Source organism: Prionailurus viverrinus, chromosome C1 (assembly GCF_022837055.1).
Source record: "Prionailurus viverrinus isolate Anna chromosome C1, UM_Priviv_1.0, whole genome shotgun sequence".
Classification (NCBI taxonomy): Eukaryota; Metazoa; Chordata; class Mammalia; order Carnivora; family Felidae; genus Prionailurus; species Prionailurus viverrinus.
Window position 1 is genome coordinate 133,543,643 of NC_062568.1, and position 16,664 is coordinate 133,560,306.

The 16,664-nt window shown below is 41.9% G+C and overlaps 1 protein-coding gene across 1 annotated transcript in view; it reads left to right on the plus strand.

Moving 5' to 3' along the window:
- The window catches only part of ALG14 (ALG14 UDP-N-acetylglucosaminyltransferase subunit), a 102,199-nt gene extending 86,006 nt beyond the window's left edge, over positions 1–16,193 (plus strand). The window contains exon 4 of the mRNA XM_047873644.1: positions 15,323–16,193. Within this exon, the coding sequence (XP_047729600.1) occupies positions 15,323–15,553 (231 nt within the window). The 3' untranslated portion in view covers positions 15,554–16,193. The remainder of the gene's footprint in view (positions 1–15,322) is intronic.
- The last annotated feature ends 471 nt before the right edge of the window (positions 16,194–16,664 follow it).

Sequence of the window (16,664 nt, forward strand, 5' to 3'; positions counted from 1 at the left end):
GTTTGCAAGCATTTTACCCACAGTAGAACTACTTTCAATATTGGAATCAATCCTCTCAAACCCTGACACTGCTTTATCATGTAAGTTGATGTCATATTCTCAATCCTTTGCTGTCATTTCAACAGTCTTCACAGCATCTTCACCAGGAGTAGATTTCATCTCAAGAAACCACTGTCTATGCTCATTCATAAACAATTCCTCATCCGTGAAAGTTTTATCATGATTACAGCCATTCAGTCTCATGTTCAGGCTCCACTTCCCATTCTAGTTCTCTTGCTATTTCTACCACACCTGCTGTTACTTCTCTCACTGAAGTCCTGAGCCCCTCCAAGCCATCCATGAGGGTGGGAATCAACTTCTTCCAAACTCCAAATCATGTTGACAATTTGACCACGAATCATGAATGTTCTTAATGTCATCTAGAATGGTGAATCCTTTCCAGAAGGTTTTTAATGGACTTTGCCCAGGTCCACCAGGGGAGCCATATATCTATATCTATATGTGTTGTGTTAGGCATGAAACAACATTAATCTTGTTCTACATCTTCCAGGCTCTTGGGTGACTAGGTGCAATGTCAGTGAGTAGTAATATTTTGAAAAGAATCTTTTTTCTGAGCAGGAATTCTCAACAGTGGGCTTAAAATATTCAGTAAATTATGTTATGAACAGATGTGCTGTAATCCACGCTTTGTGGTTCCATTTCTAGAGCACAAGCAGAGTGGGTTTAGCAAAATTCTTAAGAGGCCTAGGGCTTTCAGAATGATAAGTGAGCAGGGTGCCTGGGCGGCTCATCAGTGAAGTATCTGACTCTTGATTTCAGCTCAGGTCACGATCTCATGGTTCATGAGCTCAAGCCCCACGTTTGGCTCTGTGCTGACAGTGCTGAGCCTACTTGGGATTCTGTCTCTCTCCCTCTCTCTCTGCCTCTTCCCCACTTGTGCACTCTCTCTCTTTCTTTCTTTCTCTCTCTCTCTCAAAATAAATAAGTAAACACTAAAAAACATATTTAAAAAAAAAATAGTGCGCATTGGCTTCAGCTTAAAGTCACCAGCTGGATCAGCTCCTAGAGAGTCCTCCTGTCCTTTGAAGCTTTGAAGCCCAGTATTTGAAGCCAGGTATCTCTAGCAGTGAAAGTCTTAGATGGCATCTTCATCCAATAGAAGGATGCTTTGTCTACATTGAAAATCTCATTTAGTGGAGCCCCCTTCATGACTTGACTTAGGTAGGTCTTCTGGATACCCTGCTACAGCTTCTACATCAGCACTTGCTGCATTACCTTGCACTTTTATTTACTGAAATGGCTTCTTCCCTTAAATCCCTTGAAACAACTCCTGCTAGAATTAATTGCTTCTCTCATTTCCTACCAGTGTTCCTATTTTAGGAAAGAGTCATTAGTGTCGCCTTCAGCCTTCTTAGAATCGAAGAGAGTTGGGGTCTGGCTCTGGGTCCGGCCTTGCATTAAGAGAATGTTGTGGCTGGTTTGATCTTCTATCCAGACCACTAAAACTTTATTCATATCAGCAATAGGATTGTTTTGCTTTCTTATCATTGGTGTGTTCCCTGGAGCAGCACCTTTAATTTCCTTTAAGAACTTTTCCGTTGCATTCACAACTTGGCTAACTGTTCGGCAGCTTTTGGCCTATCTCGGCTTTCATCATGCCTTCCTCACTAAGTTTAGGTCATTTCTGGCTTTTGATTTAAAGTGAGAGACATGTGCCTCTTCCTGTCACTTGAATACTTGGAGGCTCTGGTAGGGTTATTAATTGGCCTAATTTCAACACATTGTGTCTCAGGGAACCAGAGAGGCCCGAGGAGAGGGAGAGAGATGAGGGGAACGGCTGGTTGGTGGAGCAGTCAGAACATAACACATTTATCAGTCACGTTTGCTGTTTTATATGGGTACAGTTTGTGGCACCTTACGACAATTACAATAGTAACATCAAATATCATTTGTCACAGATTGCCATAATAAATCTAATAATAATGAAAACATTTGAAATAGTGCAAGAATTACCAAGATGTGACCCGGAGACCTGAAGTGAGCAAATGCTGTTGCAAAAACAGCACTGATGGACTTGCTCGATGCAGGGCTGCCACAGACCTTCAGTTTGTTAAAAACAAAAGCAAAAACAAAAACCACTGTATCTGCGGAACATAATAAAGCAAAGTGCAGTAAAACAAGATATGCCTGTAGTGCAAAAATAATCTCTGCATAAATTATCTAAGAAGAACTGCTGACTAGATCGTGAAGACTATCACTTATCTAGTTAAGAGAGGGCCTTGACAGAAGTCAGGAATTATATAACTGCTCTGATCAAGCCAGTTCTTCCTGTTTAGAAAGGGTACTCCCTTTTCTTATAAAAATGTTAACCATTTTTTTCTATTTAATCTGCTGAAAGCCTTTCCTAATCCATCCGAGTCCAGTGGTATGTTCTGGTCTGCCACTTATGTCTCTATTAAAGCTATAAAATATTAGTAACAGTTGTCAGAATTTCACCTTCAATTAAACTCCCTGAGTCCTATCTGCCCTGGAGCCCTCCTTGCCTTTAAGCCTACTTCCAGCTAATGTCGGATCTGGTTAACAGGTGCAGGGCAGAGCCAGACCGGGATGGTGGACAGGAGAGACTCGTCTTCTAGAAGTTGGGTTGGAGTCTCAGCTGTATGATCTTACATAGGTCATTTCATTTCTCTGTGCTTTAGTTTTCTTGTCCAGAACATGAAAGCAACAGCATCCACTCCAGAGAATGATTGTGAGGTGTAAGTGAGGTAATTATGCAAAATGTCACACAGGTCCTGTGCCTGGCAATAGTAGGTGCCTGTAAAGGTCGAGGTCTTGCCCTTCTTCAGGCAATAGGGAGAGGATTGAGCTAAATGACTCCCAGAGGCCGCATCTAGCGCTAGCCATCTGCTTCTGGGAGAGCAAGTGAGTATAGGGTGCAGGGAAAACAAAGGAAAAAATACTGACTTACTACAATTCAAAGATCTCTGTGAAATCATTTCAGACCATGGAAAATACAGTGAAAACAAACAAACACCAAGAAGGCAGGAAATGAACGTCACCTTGACCGTTTGGTCCTGAGAACCGGAAAACTAAAAAATTCAGTTTCCTCAGCTGCTTCCAGGAAGGGTTAGGAGAACAATGTTTGATTAGCCTGGCAATGATCTTTAATATTGATGCAGAGCAAGCATGGCTTAACCAGACCAAAAAAAAAAATTTAAGTGTTAATTTTACATACGTATTTACTTTTTCATGATGGAAGATCAGGGCAAGGAAATGAAACGCCAACCCAGTGTGTCCCCAACAAGCTCTGAGTTCCTTCGCCTACTCCGCACTCAGAGTGGGAGGATTGGCCGTCAACATGTATAGAGTGCCCAGCTCTGTGGAGCCTTGGTCTGTACGATCCTGCTGACACGTACTGAAACTACAGTTGACCATCCCTGAGTTATGGAGGGGACACTGGAGCCCAATGTCTGCAGCATGTCTCTGCTCCCTGTTTACCTGCCACCCCTGTTGCTGAACCCAAACCCGACAAATCAGGAAGGTCGCCAGAAGGTTGGGAGTCTAGTTTCCCATGCAAGGATAAAATAGCCCTCTCCTGTTTTGAAATGAACAAGATGAGGCTTATTCATCACGTTATCAGGCTTGCTGACCGTGTTGCAGCCGCCTACTTTCACGGCCATTTGGCCACAGGCTGAGAGATACACTACTGGGGCTCCACAGGCCCAAAGCAGGGATGCTCAAGAGTCCTTCAGTTGTCTACCGTCTGTGGAAATCCGGAAAATACCACTGCTGGTAATCAGGCTCCTTCCATCATTTTCTTGCACCGGCGTCACTTGTAGGGGAGCAGGCAGGGCAAAAAAACATGACTGGAAGGTAAAGACAAAATGGATGGTTGGGTTACTCTTCTGAGGTGTCCTCTGACGGATAGGATGAATCGCGCCAGGTCAGCACTATGCCTGTGACAGAGTGAGGGAAGAGCCTTGTGAACACTCTCAAGAGTTTGAAAAATGCCATAATTACACTCCTTGACTTTTGGATGGATCATAATAATAACTGCCACTTATTGAATTTTTAAAATGGCCCAAGCACTACATCAGATGCTTTTACACGTATTAGCTTATTTAATCTCCACAGTAACACTATTAAGTAGATGCCGTTTTCCTCATGTTCTGGTTTGTTTCTGGTTAATGACTCTTCCCCACCCCTGACATTCTCTCCCTACCTACTACAAGCTCCCAAGAAGAAGAATGCATTAAAGCTTATTATTTGCCTCCCCACGACACCGTCATGCCAGTGTCATCTGGCCCTGTGTGTCTTTGTTTCCAGTATTTACCACGAGAAGCCAAACCCCGAAGAGTTTCACCTGGACGTAACAGCTCTGTGAGATTATGATCTGTCTCAAGCTCCTGCCCCTCCCTAACCCCCCAAACCCTTTCATTAGCCCTCAGTAACTTACAGTCAGTCCACAAAATCTGCCTTTTCTTTCCTACCTCTTGCTCTGGTGTCTCTTTTCCTCAGAAGACCACACCACTTCATCACATATTTGCTTACAAGTCACCTCCTCCCAGCTCTTACTTGACCTCCGTATCTCCTCTTTCCTTAGCCTGCTCTGTGTTGTATGTTCACACATGCATCTGTTATTTTCTGTCTACCCACTGGAACGTACACTTTGTGAAGTCAGGGACTTTTGTTCATCAGTACATTCCTAATACCCAGAATAGTACCTGGCATGTTATCTTTGCTCAATAAATACTTCTTGAATGAAGTAATCCATAAGTGAGGAAACTGAGCCATGGAATGGATAAGCAGTTTGTCCCTGGTCACACTGCTGTGAAACAGCCAACCCATGTCTGTGTGATCGTAAATCCCTGGCCCATAAGCACCATGTTGTCCAGCCTCTTGATGGATTGTGTGAATGCAACATAAACAAGAATATTCTGACTGAACTGGAGTAATCAGTGTCAATATAGGGAACTTAACTGGAGAAGATCCTACAGGATGAAAATTTACTGTTGTTTTTTTGTTGCAATGTGTGATATTGTGATTTAGAAGAAAAGCATGTTTATGGCCATTCAGGTGACCCAAAATATATTTCTCGTATATATTTGGTCTTAATCCACAGTTCCTGACTCAAAGCTCCTCTAAAGCCCTTAGAATTTCCTAAGTGATGAGAGCAGTAAAGGTTTTATTTGGAGAGTCCTTAAGATGGGGGCTGGTTGCCAGTGTAGCCAACCGTGTGATTAGAGGGTTAGCACTTTAAGTGCCAACCCCCCTCCCAACCTTCAGAGAGGGGAGAGAGGCTGGAGGTACATTCAGTCACCAGTGGCCAATGATTTAGTCAATCATGACTGTGTAAGGAAACCTCCACAAAATCCCGAGAAGACAGGGTTCAGAGAGCTTCTAGGTTAGTGAACACATGGCGATTTGGGGAGAATGGCAAGTTCCAAGAGGGCATGGAAGCTCCACATGCCCTTTCCCCATACCTTGCCCCGTGTATCTCCTCATCTGGCTGTTGATTCATATCCCTTAACATCCTTTGTAATAAATCAGTAATCTAGTGAGTAAATGGCTTTTTCTGGGTTCTGTGAGCTATTCTAGCAAATTAATTGAACTCAAGCAAGGGATTGTGGGAACCTCTGATTTAGAGCCATTCAGGCAGAAGTACCAGTAACAACATGGGCTTGTGGTATCCTGAGTTCGAGCAGGTAGCTGGAGCCTCCAGTTTGTAGCCTGTCAGCCAGAAGCACAGGTACCATCCTGGGTGTGTGACTGGTATCTGAAGTGAAGGGTGGACTTACAGGACTGAGCCCTTTACCTTTGGAATCTGATTCTGTCTCTGTGTAGGTAGTGTCAGAATTGAGTTAAATTGTAAGACACCCGGCTGGTATCTAGATCACTGTTGGTGTGGGGAAGCCTACACACACACACACACACACACACACACACACACACACACAACACACACACGTTGGAATTTGGTCCAGGAACCTAATTTACATTAGGAACAGTTTTTTTGAGTTGTCACCAAGCGAAGTACAAGTAATTGATAATTTGAGGAGCCAGCAATAAAATCAGTATCCTTACAACATGAGCACATTAGCCTAGATAAAAAGCAATTTATTAAATTTACCTTTTTAAAACAAGATGAAAGCAAGATCATGACCTGAGTCGAAGTCGGACGCTTAGCCGACTAAGCCACCCAGGTGCCCCAGGAATGATTTTTTAATGGCAAAGAAGGAGAAATTAAAGATAGTGTAAAGGATGTCAATTTTTCATTGAAATACTGTGCATACATTTGTTGTATTAGTTTTAGGCATACATCGTAGTCATTCCATATGTCTATAAATTAAGTTGTACTTAACCACAAGTGTAGCTATCATGTGAAAGCACACAACAGTATTACTATAGGATTGACTCTATGTCATTGGCTGTACCTTGTATCCCTAGGACTTACTCATTCCGTAGCTGGAAGCCGGTATCTCTCTCTCAAAGGTGTCAATTCTTTATCTAACCTAAGTATTTTGGTGGTAAACACAATTACCTCTTGTTCAGCATGTGTAAATTGGTGGTCTATTTTTCTGTGAACACTGCTTAAAGCATCATTACAAATGATGTCATTACATTAATAAGTTCGGTTTCATTCTTCACTCACAAAAAAAAAAAAGAAAATGAAAGCTATACCTGTGTCAAGAGAAGCTAGGAAGTATCCAGGTAGACTATAGCACGTTCATGCTGCAAAGCAGCGAATGCCTATGTAGCACATGGAATGGAAGCAGTGATGGAATTGGAAAAGTAGACCTCAGAATGCTACATACACAATGATGACAACTCTGAAAATTCTATGTGTTAGCAGTGGAATTGTAAGAGACCTTAAGGTTCATAAATAGCTGTTGATTCTAGTGTTTAGGATTCATTTGGTTATTTCACATTATTTTTGATATTTAGATGTTTCTGTTTAACTGTTAATACTCAGATGATCAAATATCCATAAAAAAGAAGAAATGCAATGTACCACATTGTGAGCCAAGGAATACGTCATCCCATCTGCTACTCATCCTTTTCCTTCCTGCCGTCCACTTCCACTGGTCGTGGACACTCAGCACTGCCTTTCCTCAGGCTTCACCCGAGCTTTCTGGTCCCCTGACTAACCTCGACTTGTTACAGACCACCTGCTCTCCAACTGCATTTTCTTCCTCCCTCCCTTGATTATTCACAGATGCTTCTCCCTCCAGTTTTCAGAGCTGTTTCCTCACTGCTCTTGCCCTCCTCCTCTGTGGCTGAGGTCTTTCACCTCCCCTTCCCATACTGGAGTACTTGTTCACCTGGCCCTTCCTGTGGCATTGCCCTCATCCATGTCTCACTGTGTCTGCTCCCTGTGCTTCGGTGCTCTTAGCCCTGCCAGCGCAAATGTTGTTTCTGCCCTGACATGATCCATTCCTCGTCTGACTCTGCATTTGCTACTCTGCGTCTTTGTTCTTCCCATACCAGTACAGATTCTTGGTAAATATACTCTGGCTGGGGCACCTGGGTGGCTCAGTCGGTTAAGCATCTGAAACTTGGTTTCGGCTCAGGTCATGATTTCACAGTTCAGGGGTTCGAGCCCCACATCAGGCTCTGCACTGATGGTGCAGAGCCTGCTTGGGATTCTCTGTCTCCTCTCTTTCTGCCTCTCTCTCTCTCAAAATAAATAAACTTAAAAAAAAATTTTTTTTTAATCCACTCTGGCTAATTGAAATAGGAAAAGAATTTAGTGAAAGGCTATTGAAAGCTAAAATTATGTGATTTTTAAGAAATATATTATTTGGTCATTTGAATGAATGAATGAAATGAATATATTTCTCATATGTATTTAGTCTTGGTCCAAGATTCCCAGCTCAAGGCTCCTAAAACCCTTGGAATTTCCTGTGATAGGGCAATGAATGAGTCTTGTGTTACAGTAATGAAGGTGACTTTCGGGTCCTAGTTGCCAGGAGGACCAACCCTGTGATTAGAAGTTTGGAACTTTCAAGTTCCCCCCAAACCCCATCTCGGGGGAGGGAAGAAGGGCTGGAGGTTGAATCAGCCAATGGCCAGTGACTTAGTCATGACTATATAGTAAAGTCCCCATAAACACCCAAAAGGACTGGGTTCAGAGAACTTCTGGGTTGGTGGACACTTGGAGATTGGGGACAGTGTCGTGCTATACCTCCCCCTTCCTCTGACTATTCACGTCCTTTAATAAATTGGTAAACATAAATGTTTCCCTGAGTTCTGTGAGCTGCTCTAGGAAATTAAAAGAACCTACCGAGGAAGTCATTCTAACTTCCAGGCTATAGCCTGTCAATCAGAAATACAGGTTTAATAGCCTGGGGCTTGTGACTGATGTCTGAAGTAGGGAGTGAGGAGCATTCTCCTAGGACTGGTCCTTAAACTTGTGAATGCTGGTACTATCCCCAGATAACGTCAAAATTGAGTTGCATTCTCAGTCATGCTGCTGATATCCGAGAATTGCTTGGTACTGTGTGTAGGGACACCATCCACACTCCTCCTCCCTCCACACACACACATACACACACACACACACACACACACACTTTGGAATTGGGTCTGGGAACCTTAAAAGAAGAGCTCTCAGAATTACTGAGAAAGCCAGTGAGGTTGGACTAGAAAACATGGAGGGACAAGATGGGAGCAGAACAGTTAGGGCCATGGCCAAAATTCCATGGCCACAGACCTGGTTTGGGAAGACACTTCTGCCACTACTACTGGAGAGTGAACACTGTACCTGCCACTGCGAGTACTGGACAGGAGTCTCTTCAATGGCACCTTTGTCACAGAAACCGTTTCTTCTCCAGAGTTGCTTTTCTACACCCCTGGCTTTTGGTCAGATCTAGACAGAAACATCTGGCCAAGTCACTGGCCCGTCCACGAGCTGCTGAGGGGACCTAGAAAGGAGTCTCACTTAGGCCATGAGAGCTGGGCTCTGCTTGCTGCCACAGTTCATATGGTAAGAAATTGTTCAAACAGATTCTAGGCAGGAGCAAAACCCAAAACACCACATGGCCCATTCCCAATTCATGACAGTTGTTTTAATAAACTTTCTGCAACTTCCTTAAGTCCTTGAAGCTGTTTCTTCTAACCTCTCCCTCAGCAAGAACTCTGGAACGTAGTTCAATCCAAAATTAAAACATTAGGGGTCACAGATATCTATACAAAGACATCAAACAGCATGATTTAGAACAGAAAGAAAAGGAGTCAATCTAAATTTCTAACAGGGAAGAGTTAATTGAATTATGAGCTAGCCATAGAATTAAATATAGGCAGTCATTAAAAATCATGGAATTTTAAAGACTTTTTATAACACACAAAACTATAGCTAACCAGAATTCTACAATATTTCTATATAAGCTCTCACAATTATGTATGTGCATATGTGATCCTATTTTCTAGTAAAATATAAATGTTTATATAAAGACATTCACTGAAAGAGAATACACCAAAATTTAACAGATTGATGAGATTGGAAAGGTTACTTTTTTTCTTTATGCTTTTCGTGGTTTACACAATGAGCTGAAAATTATTAGCATTTAAAAGAAAATCCACTGGGAGCAAACTTCCAGTGGCATCATTCTTATCCTTTGTCGTGTTCTCAAAAAATACAATTTTTCCCAAACCAACCTCAAAAATACTCAGAATTCTAACTCTTTTCTCCTGGTGTTGAAAGAACTCACTCTTTTCTGTAGAGTAAGTTCCTCCCTTACCACCAGTTCCGCTGATCTTTATGTTCACATATAGATCATTCATTACTTTCTATAAACCTTTTCCCCAGCCTGCTTCATTCACCCAGCTCCTACTGGAGCTCTCTTCCCCTTTGGGCTCCCTCTTCTCCTGCCCTGTATTTTAGCCCAAAGATTCACTGGAATAGCTATCCCTGAGGTGTCCATTACTCTTCTCTTGGCCAAATCTGATGATCTTTATCTTTGTAGCTTTCTTGGCTATAAGAAACATTGATTCGTTATCTTTGACACACTTTGGGTCATAGGCTAAGTCCGGTGACCTTGTGGGTTTCTTATTTTTCTAAAATAAGAAGATGCGCTCTTAAGCACTTTATCTGACTTTGCTTCCTGTTAAGCCTTATATCTATGACGTTTTTCTCCCTGTGTCTCTGGACTATTCCTCCACCTCAGTGTTTGCTCCCTCCCGCATCTTCCCCATTTACCTGTCTACAAAGTGAAACCAGTATCCTAATAAACAGGACTGTTGATTTTGAAACCTGTGACCTCCACAGAGACTACCTGCTTAAGCCAGCTCAGCTTTGACAGTGGCCTCTAGTTCTCCAGCTTTATCCATGACCCTGGAAGCTCTGCAGAACCTTCCCTGCAGCTCTGTCCCTGCCGTTCACGAGGTGTCTCCAGCCTCCACCTCCACCAGCAAGAAGCTGTTTGAAAGCCTAGCTTTCAGGCAGGTACCTCAGAGTCAGACTCTGCTTTTCTGCCCATTCCCTGAACTTGCAGCCCTAGTTGGGCTCCCCATCTGGCTTTTAATCTCTCCTTCACGTGCTCCCTGTTGGATTGCTCTCAGCTTCATGGTCTCTTACCTTCAAAACAATCCAGACCCCAAAGGTCTTGGCCCACATTGTGTGTATGGAGTTCCCACTAGGCCAGAAGTTGAGTTCAGACTCCCCAAATTAACTACATTTCTTCATACATGCCAATGTTACGTTTCAGCCAACAGGACTTGGGCCTGTGGTGACCCACATCTACAGAGCAACAATCCTTTTGTAACCATTGATCCTTGATCCAGCTCATCTACCCTCATGACTTTATATTAGCCCTGACCTCTTTCTGTTTTCTTGACCTATAACTTGTATTATCCTTAGTACATCTCTTGGATTTTCTGCTCTCAGAGAAAGTTTATTTATTGGCTCGTTAATTCATCTAGCAGGCACATATTGAACACTTAACAGTTGGCACTACAACTAGTCAGAGGCTAGTCAGGGAGTTAGACAAAATCAAGGGCTACGTCAATTAGTACACTTTTTATTACTAGTGACAGAAGTCCTGATTCATGCTGTCTTAAGTAAAAATGGAATGTATTCCCTCACATACCTGGCAAGTCTAGAGATAGATCTGGTTTCCTTCAGGCACAGCTGGATTCATGGATCATAAATGCTACCTTTGGGACCTGGCCTGTCTTCATCTCTCAGTTCTGCTCTGTTCTGCTTTGTGATGGCTTCATTCTCAGGGTAGCAAGAGAAGTGTTAACAGTGCCAGGCCTACATCCTCCAAGGTTTTCGTATAGCAGAAAAGTCACTGCTCTCTCAGCAGCCCCAACAAATGTCCCACTCCATCTTGTGGTTTCTCACTGGACTAGGTGCTCTTCCCGGAACAAGTGACTTTTGTCAGGGGAATTCGATGCCAGGACTGGTCAGACTGGAGTCATATGTCCTCTCCTTATAGTTGGTTGTGGAGTCTACCCAAGCACTTAAGTTGAGAGAGGGAGAGAAATACAGTACGATGGTTCCCTGAAGAAAAGGCAAGTGGATGTGGGATGATTTTCTAAAAAGCTGTCAGTTACAGATGAATGGATAAAGAAGGTGTGGTTTATATATACAATGGAATACTACTTGGCAATGAGAAAGAATGAAATCTGGCCATTTGCAGCACCGTGATGGAACTGGAGGGTATTATGCTAAGTGAAATAAGTCAAGCAGAGAAAGACAGATACCATATGTTTTCACTCATATGTAGATCCTGAGAAACTTAACAGAAGACAATGAGGGAGGGGAATGGGGGGAAAAGTTACAGAGAGAGAAGGAGGCAAACCTTAAGAGACTCTTAAATACTGAGAACAAACTGAGCGTTGATGGGAGATGGGGGAGAGGGGAAAGTGGGTGATGGGCATTGAGGAGGGCACCTGTTGGGATGAGCACTGAGTGTTGTATGGAAACCAACTTGACAATAAATTATATTTAATATAAAAAAAGCTGTCAGTTACAGCCTTTATGTTTATGGTAAGTGTGTATGATAGAGTTACAAATGGAGTTGAGTGTAGCAAATGGAGCATTCCACTCTATATACAATGGGCAAAGGATTCCCCCCCTCCTTTACCCCTTCACTCCTTCCTTTGAACAAAATTTAGTGAGTGCCTTTTGTTGTTCCAGGGGTAGAACATAGATGGTCCTAGAAGTTGCCCATAAGGAGCTTACAAAGTAGAAAGGAGGAAAGACAATAAAAGCAATGCCCCCATATTTCTTGAGAATGTCCATTTTAAGAAATAGAAATATGAAGAGTATTTCTGTGTTTTTTTAAAAAGACAAGATCAACCATTATATTGTTTAACATCTTTTTTACTTAAAATTCTGTTTTGTTCAATGCTTGGAATAAGTCTTTCTGATATGCTTTGTTAAACAGTGGAAACTCCACAGTCCACAATTTTTTAATTGTCTCGCCTAGGCTTCTGTAAAATGCAGGGTCAAAACCTGTGCTTAATTAAAAGTAGCTTTCCTTCGCCAAAGTTTTCCTCAAGATGCATTTGCCATTGTTAAAAAGAAAATTTTAATGTTTATTTATTTCTGAGACAGAGAGACAGAGCATGAGTGGGGGAGGGGCAGAGAGAGAGGGAGACACAGAATCCGAAGTAGGCTCCAGGCTCCGAGCTGTCAGCACAGAGCCTGATGCGGGGCTCGAACTCACAGACCGCAAGTTCAGGACCTGAGCTGAAGTCGGACGCTTAACCAACTGAGCCACCCAGGCGCCCCATGCCATTTTTTTTTTAAATACTTGATTTATGGTTTTGTGGTTTTATCGTATCGAGGACTTTGATAGTAAGGTGCCTCAAAATAGAAATAGAGGACAGAGATAAACAAATGAATACCTTTAATTTCCACTTTTAACTTAACAATCTCTATTTCTGATCTGTAGCAGGTTGTTAATGCATCTCCCACCAATGGCCAGTCATTTCCCTGCCTGTATACAGACATTTCCATCAGAACATTCACAGTTTGTATGTTCAGGTAGTGAAATGAACACACATGGATATGTACATTTGTTTCAAAGGCAACGAACATGAAAATATTTTTGTGACATTGAAGACCCAACAAGCATTCTTTACATTATTTTTTAGCTGTAGGTTTTATTTTGTTCAGTTCCATGGAAAAAAAGATTGAGAAATGCAACACAAATAAGCCAAGGATCAGGGAATACATTAATGCAGTGGTTCTCAACTAGAGACATTTGGCAATGCCTGGAGACATTCTTAATTGTCTTGCCTACTGGAATCTTGTGGGTAGAGGCCAGGGGTGCTGTTAAACATCCTACAATGTGCAGGACAGGCCACCACAATGAAAAATTATCCTGTCCAAAATGTCAGTAATGCCACTGTTGAGAAACCTTGCATCAATAGGATTTTTAGAATTCTGAACTCTGAAAGGATTCAGAACAATCTTGTAATTTAGGCATAAGACAAAACTAGAAGCGAATTAGAGTCATAGAATTAGAAGAATCCTGGAGCTGACAGGGAAAGTCATTGAGTCCACTTTCCCTGTACATATGGTAACCGAGTCCCAGGTAAAAAGTGACTGAAGCAATAGACGTCCTCCACTCCTCAACATGCTTATCAGGCAATTTGCCAAATCTCTCTGTGCCTCAGTTTCCTATTCTGCAAAAAGGGACAAAAAAACTTGCCTCAAATGATTGCTGTGAGGAGTAATTAAAATAATGTGTGTGGACTGTTTAGTACAGTACCTGGCCACAGTGAGTTGTTGATAAAGAGTGGCAGTGAGAGCCTAGGTGGTGATTCTCGTTACTGTCCCAACAGTAAAGAGACAGTAATTGAACCCTGTTCAGTTCAACACTGTTGAACAGGGTTGTACCCTGTTCCCAACTCTCAGTCCCATGTTCTTCCTATTACAGTGTCTTCAGGGTCTGTGAAGAAAAAGTTATAAGGGCAACTCAATAGGGATCAAAGAAGATTGGTCTGGAGAGCAGCTTAGTAGCTGGTAATTCAAGAAAAACTAAACAAAAACTCTTCATAAAGACAGGGGGTAGGTAGGTAGCCACTTTAAGGAAGGCATAAAAAAGATTGGTTCCCACCTGAAACAGGCTACCTTCTCTCTTCCCAAAGTCCTGTGGATGGTGTGTCAGGTGGGCTTGCCTCCAGGAAGAGCGGAGCCTAGATCAGATAACTTATCAAACCCTGAGAGCCCTGACCGAGGCTTACATCCCTGGCAGAATGTCCGTCCAGTCCATCGTCTATCGGGACAGTCCCTGAAATGCCGAGATGGTCAGACAGTATATCTGGAGACCCTTTCAACTCTAAGATTCTCTGATGTCTGATAAGTTTTGTGGACTATGTGCTGGAAAGATCATGTGACATTGTAGATAATGCCCAGCAGGCACGTGTAGACAGCCACAAATCTCCTGTTTTATGATTTGTGGAGTAAAAAAAAAAAAAAAATGCTTTATTAGGCTTTGCTAAGTAAATACGGGCCCATGATTACAATGTTGTGCAAAACAGTTTTTCTCAGAAAATAATAATAAATTATCTTACCGACAATTCCATGAAATAGGCTTCCTCTCATTTTCTTAAAAGTCTTCTAAACAGTCTTTGCAGTTGCTCTAGGAGTTGGATTTCTGTTTCTCTTGTTACTTTTGCCAAATAACAATTGTTATTTCTAAATTGTTTTTAACCGGTGGCTTTTTATAAAAATTAGCAAAATTCAAAAGCATCAAAATCTCTGGACCACAAACACAGATTAAATTCTCGTGGGGGGAAAAAAAACCTCATTCATTTAGTAGCCTTCTCTCAAATATCCCATTTGTTGGCCTGGACTCCTAAAATGATTATATATACCCCACAAAAATACCCTACATAGTCATTTAAAGACATTTTCTTCTACATCTTACATGTCAATGCTCCAACCGTTATAAAGATTATTTTAGAAAATCAACAAGAACAAGTTGGTACATGAGAAAATAGTGACTCATAGCTGACTTTATCTGTCTTCTGTGTATTTGTGTGACCCGCAAGCAATTGGAGAAGAGCAACACAACACAGTGGATCCTGGCTGAGCATCAGGCACTGTGCTAGACACCCTGTGGTAGCAGAGAAGTTAAGTTGTTTGCCTGGAGCCACACAGCTGGTAAGCAGGAGAGCCAGCACGGAGCCCTGTCTACTCCTATGTGCATGGGGTTTGCTGCACACTAGATCTTGACAAGGAATAATTCAAGGCTTAGAATAATAAAAAGTCTCCTCTAAGATGTGACTGTTTTTAACTTTAAATGCCTCATTTAGATTAGTATTCTGTATGTTAATTTGACCTTCAACTTTTTTTTTTTTTAAGGTGTTGTGTAATGGACCAGGAACGTGTGTTCCTGTCTGCGTATCTGCCCTTCTCCTTGGGATACTAGGAATAAAGAAAGTGATCATTGTCTATGTTGAAAGCATCTGCCGAGTAGAACATTTATCCCTGTCCGGAAAGATTCTGTTTCGCCTCTCCGATTACTTCATTGTTCAGTGGCCGGCTCTTAAGGAGAAGTATCCCAAGTCGGTGTACCTCGGGCGAATTGTCTGACAAATGACAACTTTCTTCTCTAGAATTTTGCAGTCAAACATATTTATCATAATTGGGGGAGAGAAAAACTACATGTTTATTATAAAAGTTTCTGAAGGTCCTGAGAATTATTGGTGGTGAGGAGTAAAAAATGTGTAACTCAGTAAAGAAACTGAGGGTGCTCTTATAAAACAAACGTTTATAAATCATTAAGTATTTATGCTTCTGTGCACCAAATTTCTTTTCTTTTCTGTCACTACCTGCAAGTTATCTGCTGACTTGACTTAGTAATATTTTTCCTACAACTAAATATAGAATTAGTATGATTAGTAACATTTCCTGTTCTGCAGCTCTTTGTTTTGTTTTGTTTTGTTTACAATATTCTGCATTGTAGCAGAGAAAGATATTTCTTAGTTTTTGTTCAGATACAACAGGCTTTATTTCCTGTATGGAAGCAGTAAAGTCCCTAGTGAATCCTTTCAGTATAAAGGAAGCAGTTATATTAAATGGGCTTCATGACAATTTGCATTCCACAGGCTTCCAGAACCGTGAGCATACACCAGTATCTTTTTTTATTCTTTGGTTTTGCTTTGTGAGTAGTTGCCCTGAATCCAGAATATGTTTTGAAATGTCTTGTTTAATTGTTAAAATAAATTAAAAGGTGACTACTGTCATAGTAATAAAAACATGATTCTGTGTTTCAGGAATCCAAACTCAAAACATTTTTTTCCTTTGTATTTTGTATTTGTTTATGTTAAGTTTATTTATCTATTTAGAATGTGTGTGCAAGCACATGAGTAGGGAAGGGGTGGGGTGGGGGTAGAGAATGAGAGAATCCAAAGCAAGCTCTACACCGTCATCCCAGAGCCCAATAAGGTTTTGAACTCACAAACTGTGAGATCATGACCGGAGCCGAAATCAAGAGTCGGACACTAAACTGAACCACCCAACCCCTGAAACTCAAAAACATTTTTACAAATGTTCAAGTGGAGGGGTGCCTGGGTGGCTCAGTCGGTTAAGCATCCAACTTCGGCTCAGGTCATGATCTCATGGTCTGTGAGTTCGAGCCCCGTGTTGGGCTCTGTGCTGACAGCTCAGAGCCTGGAGCCTGCTTCAGATTCTGTGTCTCCCT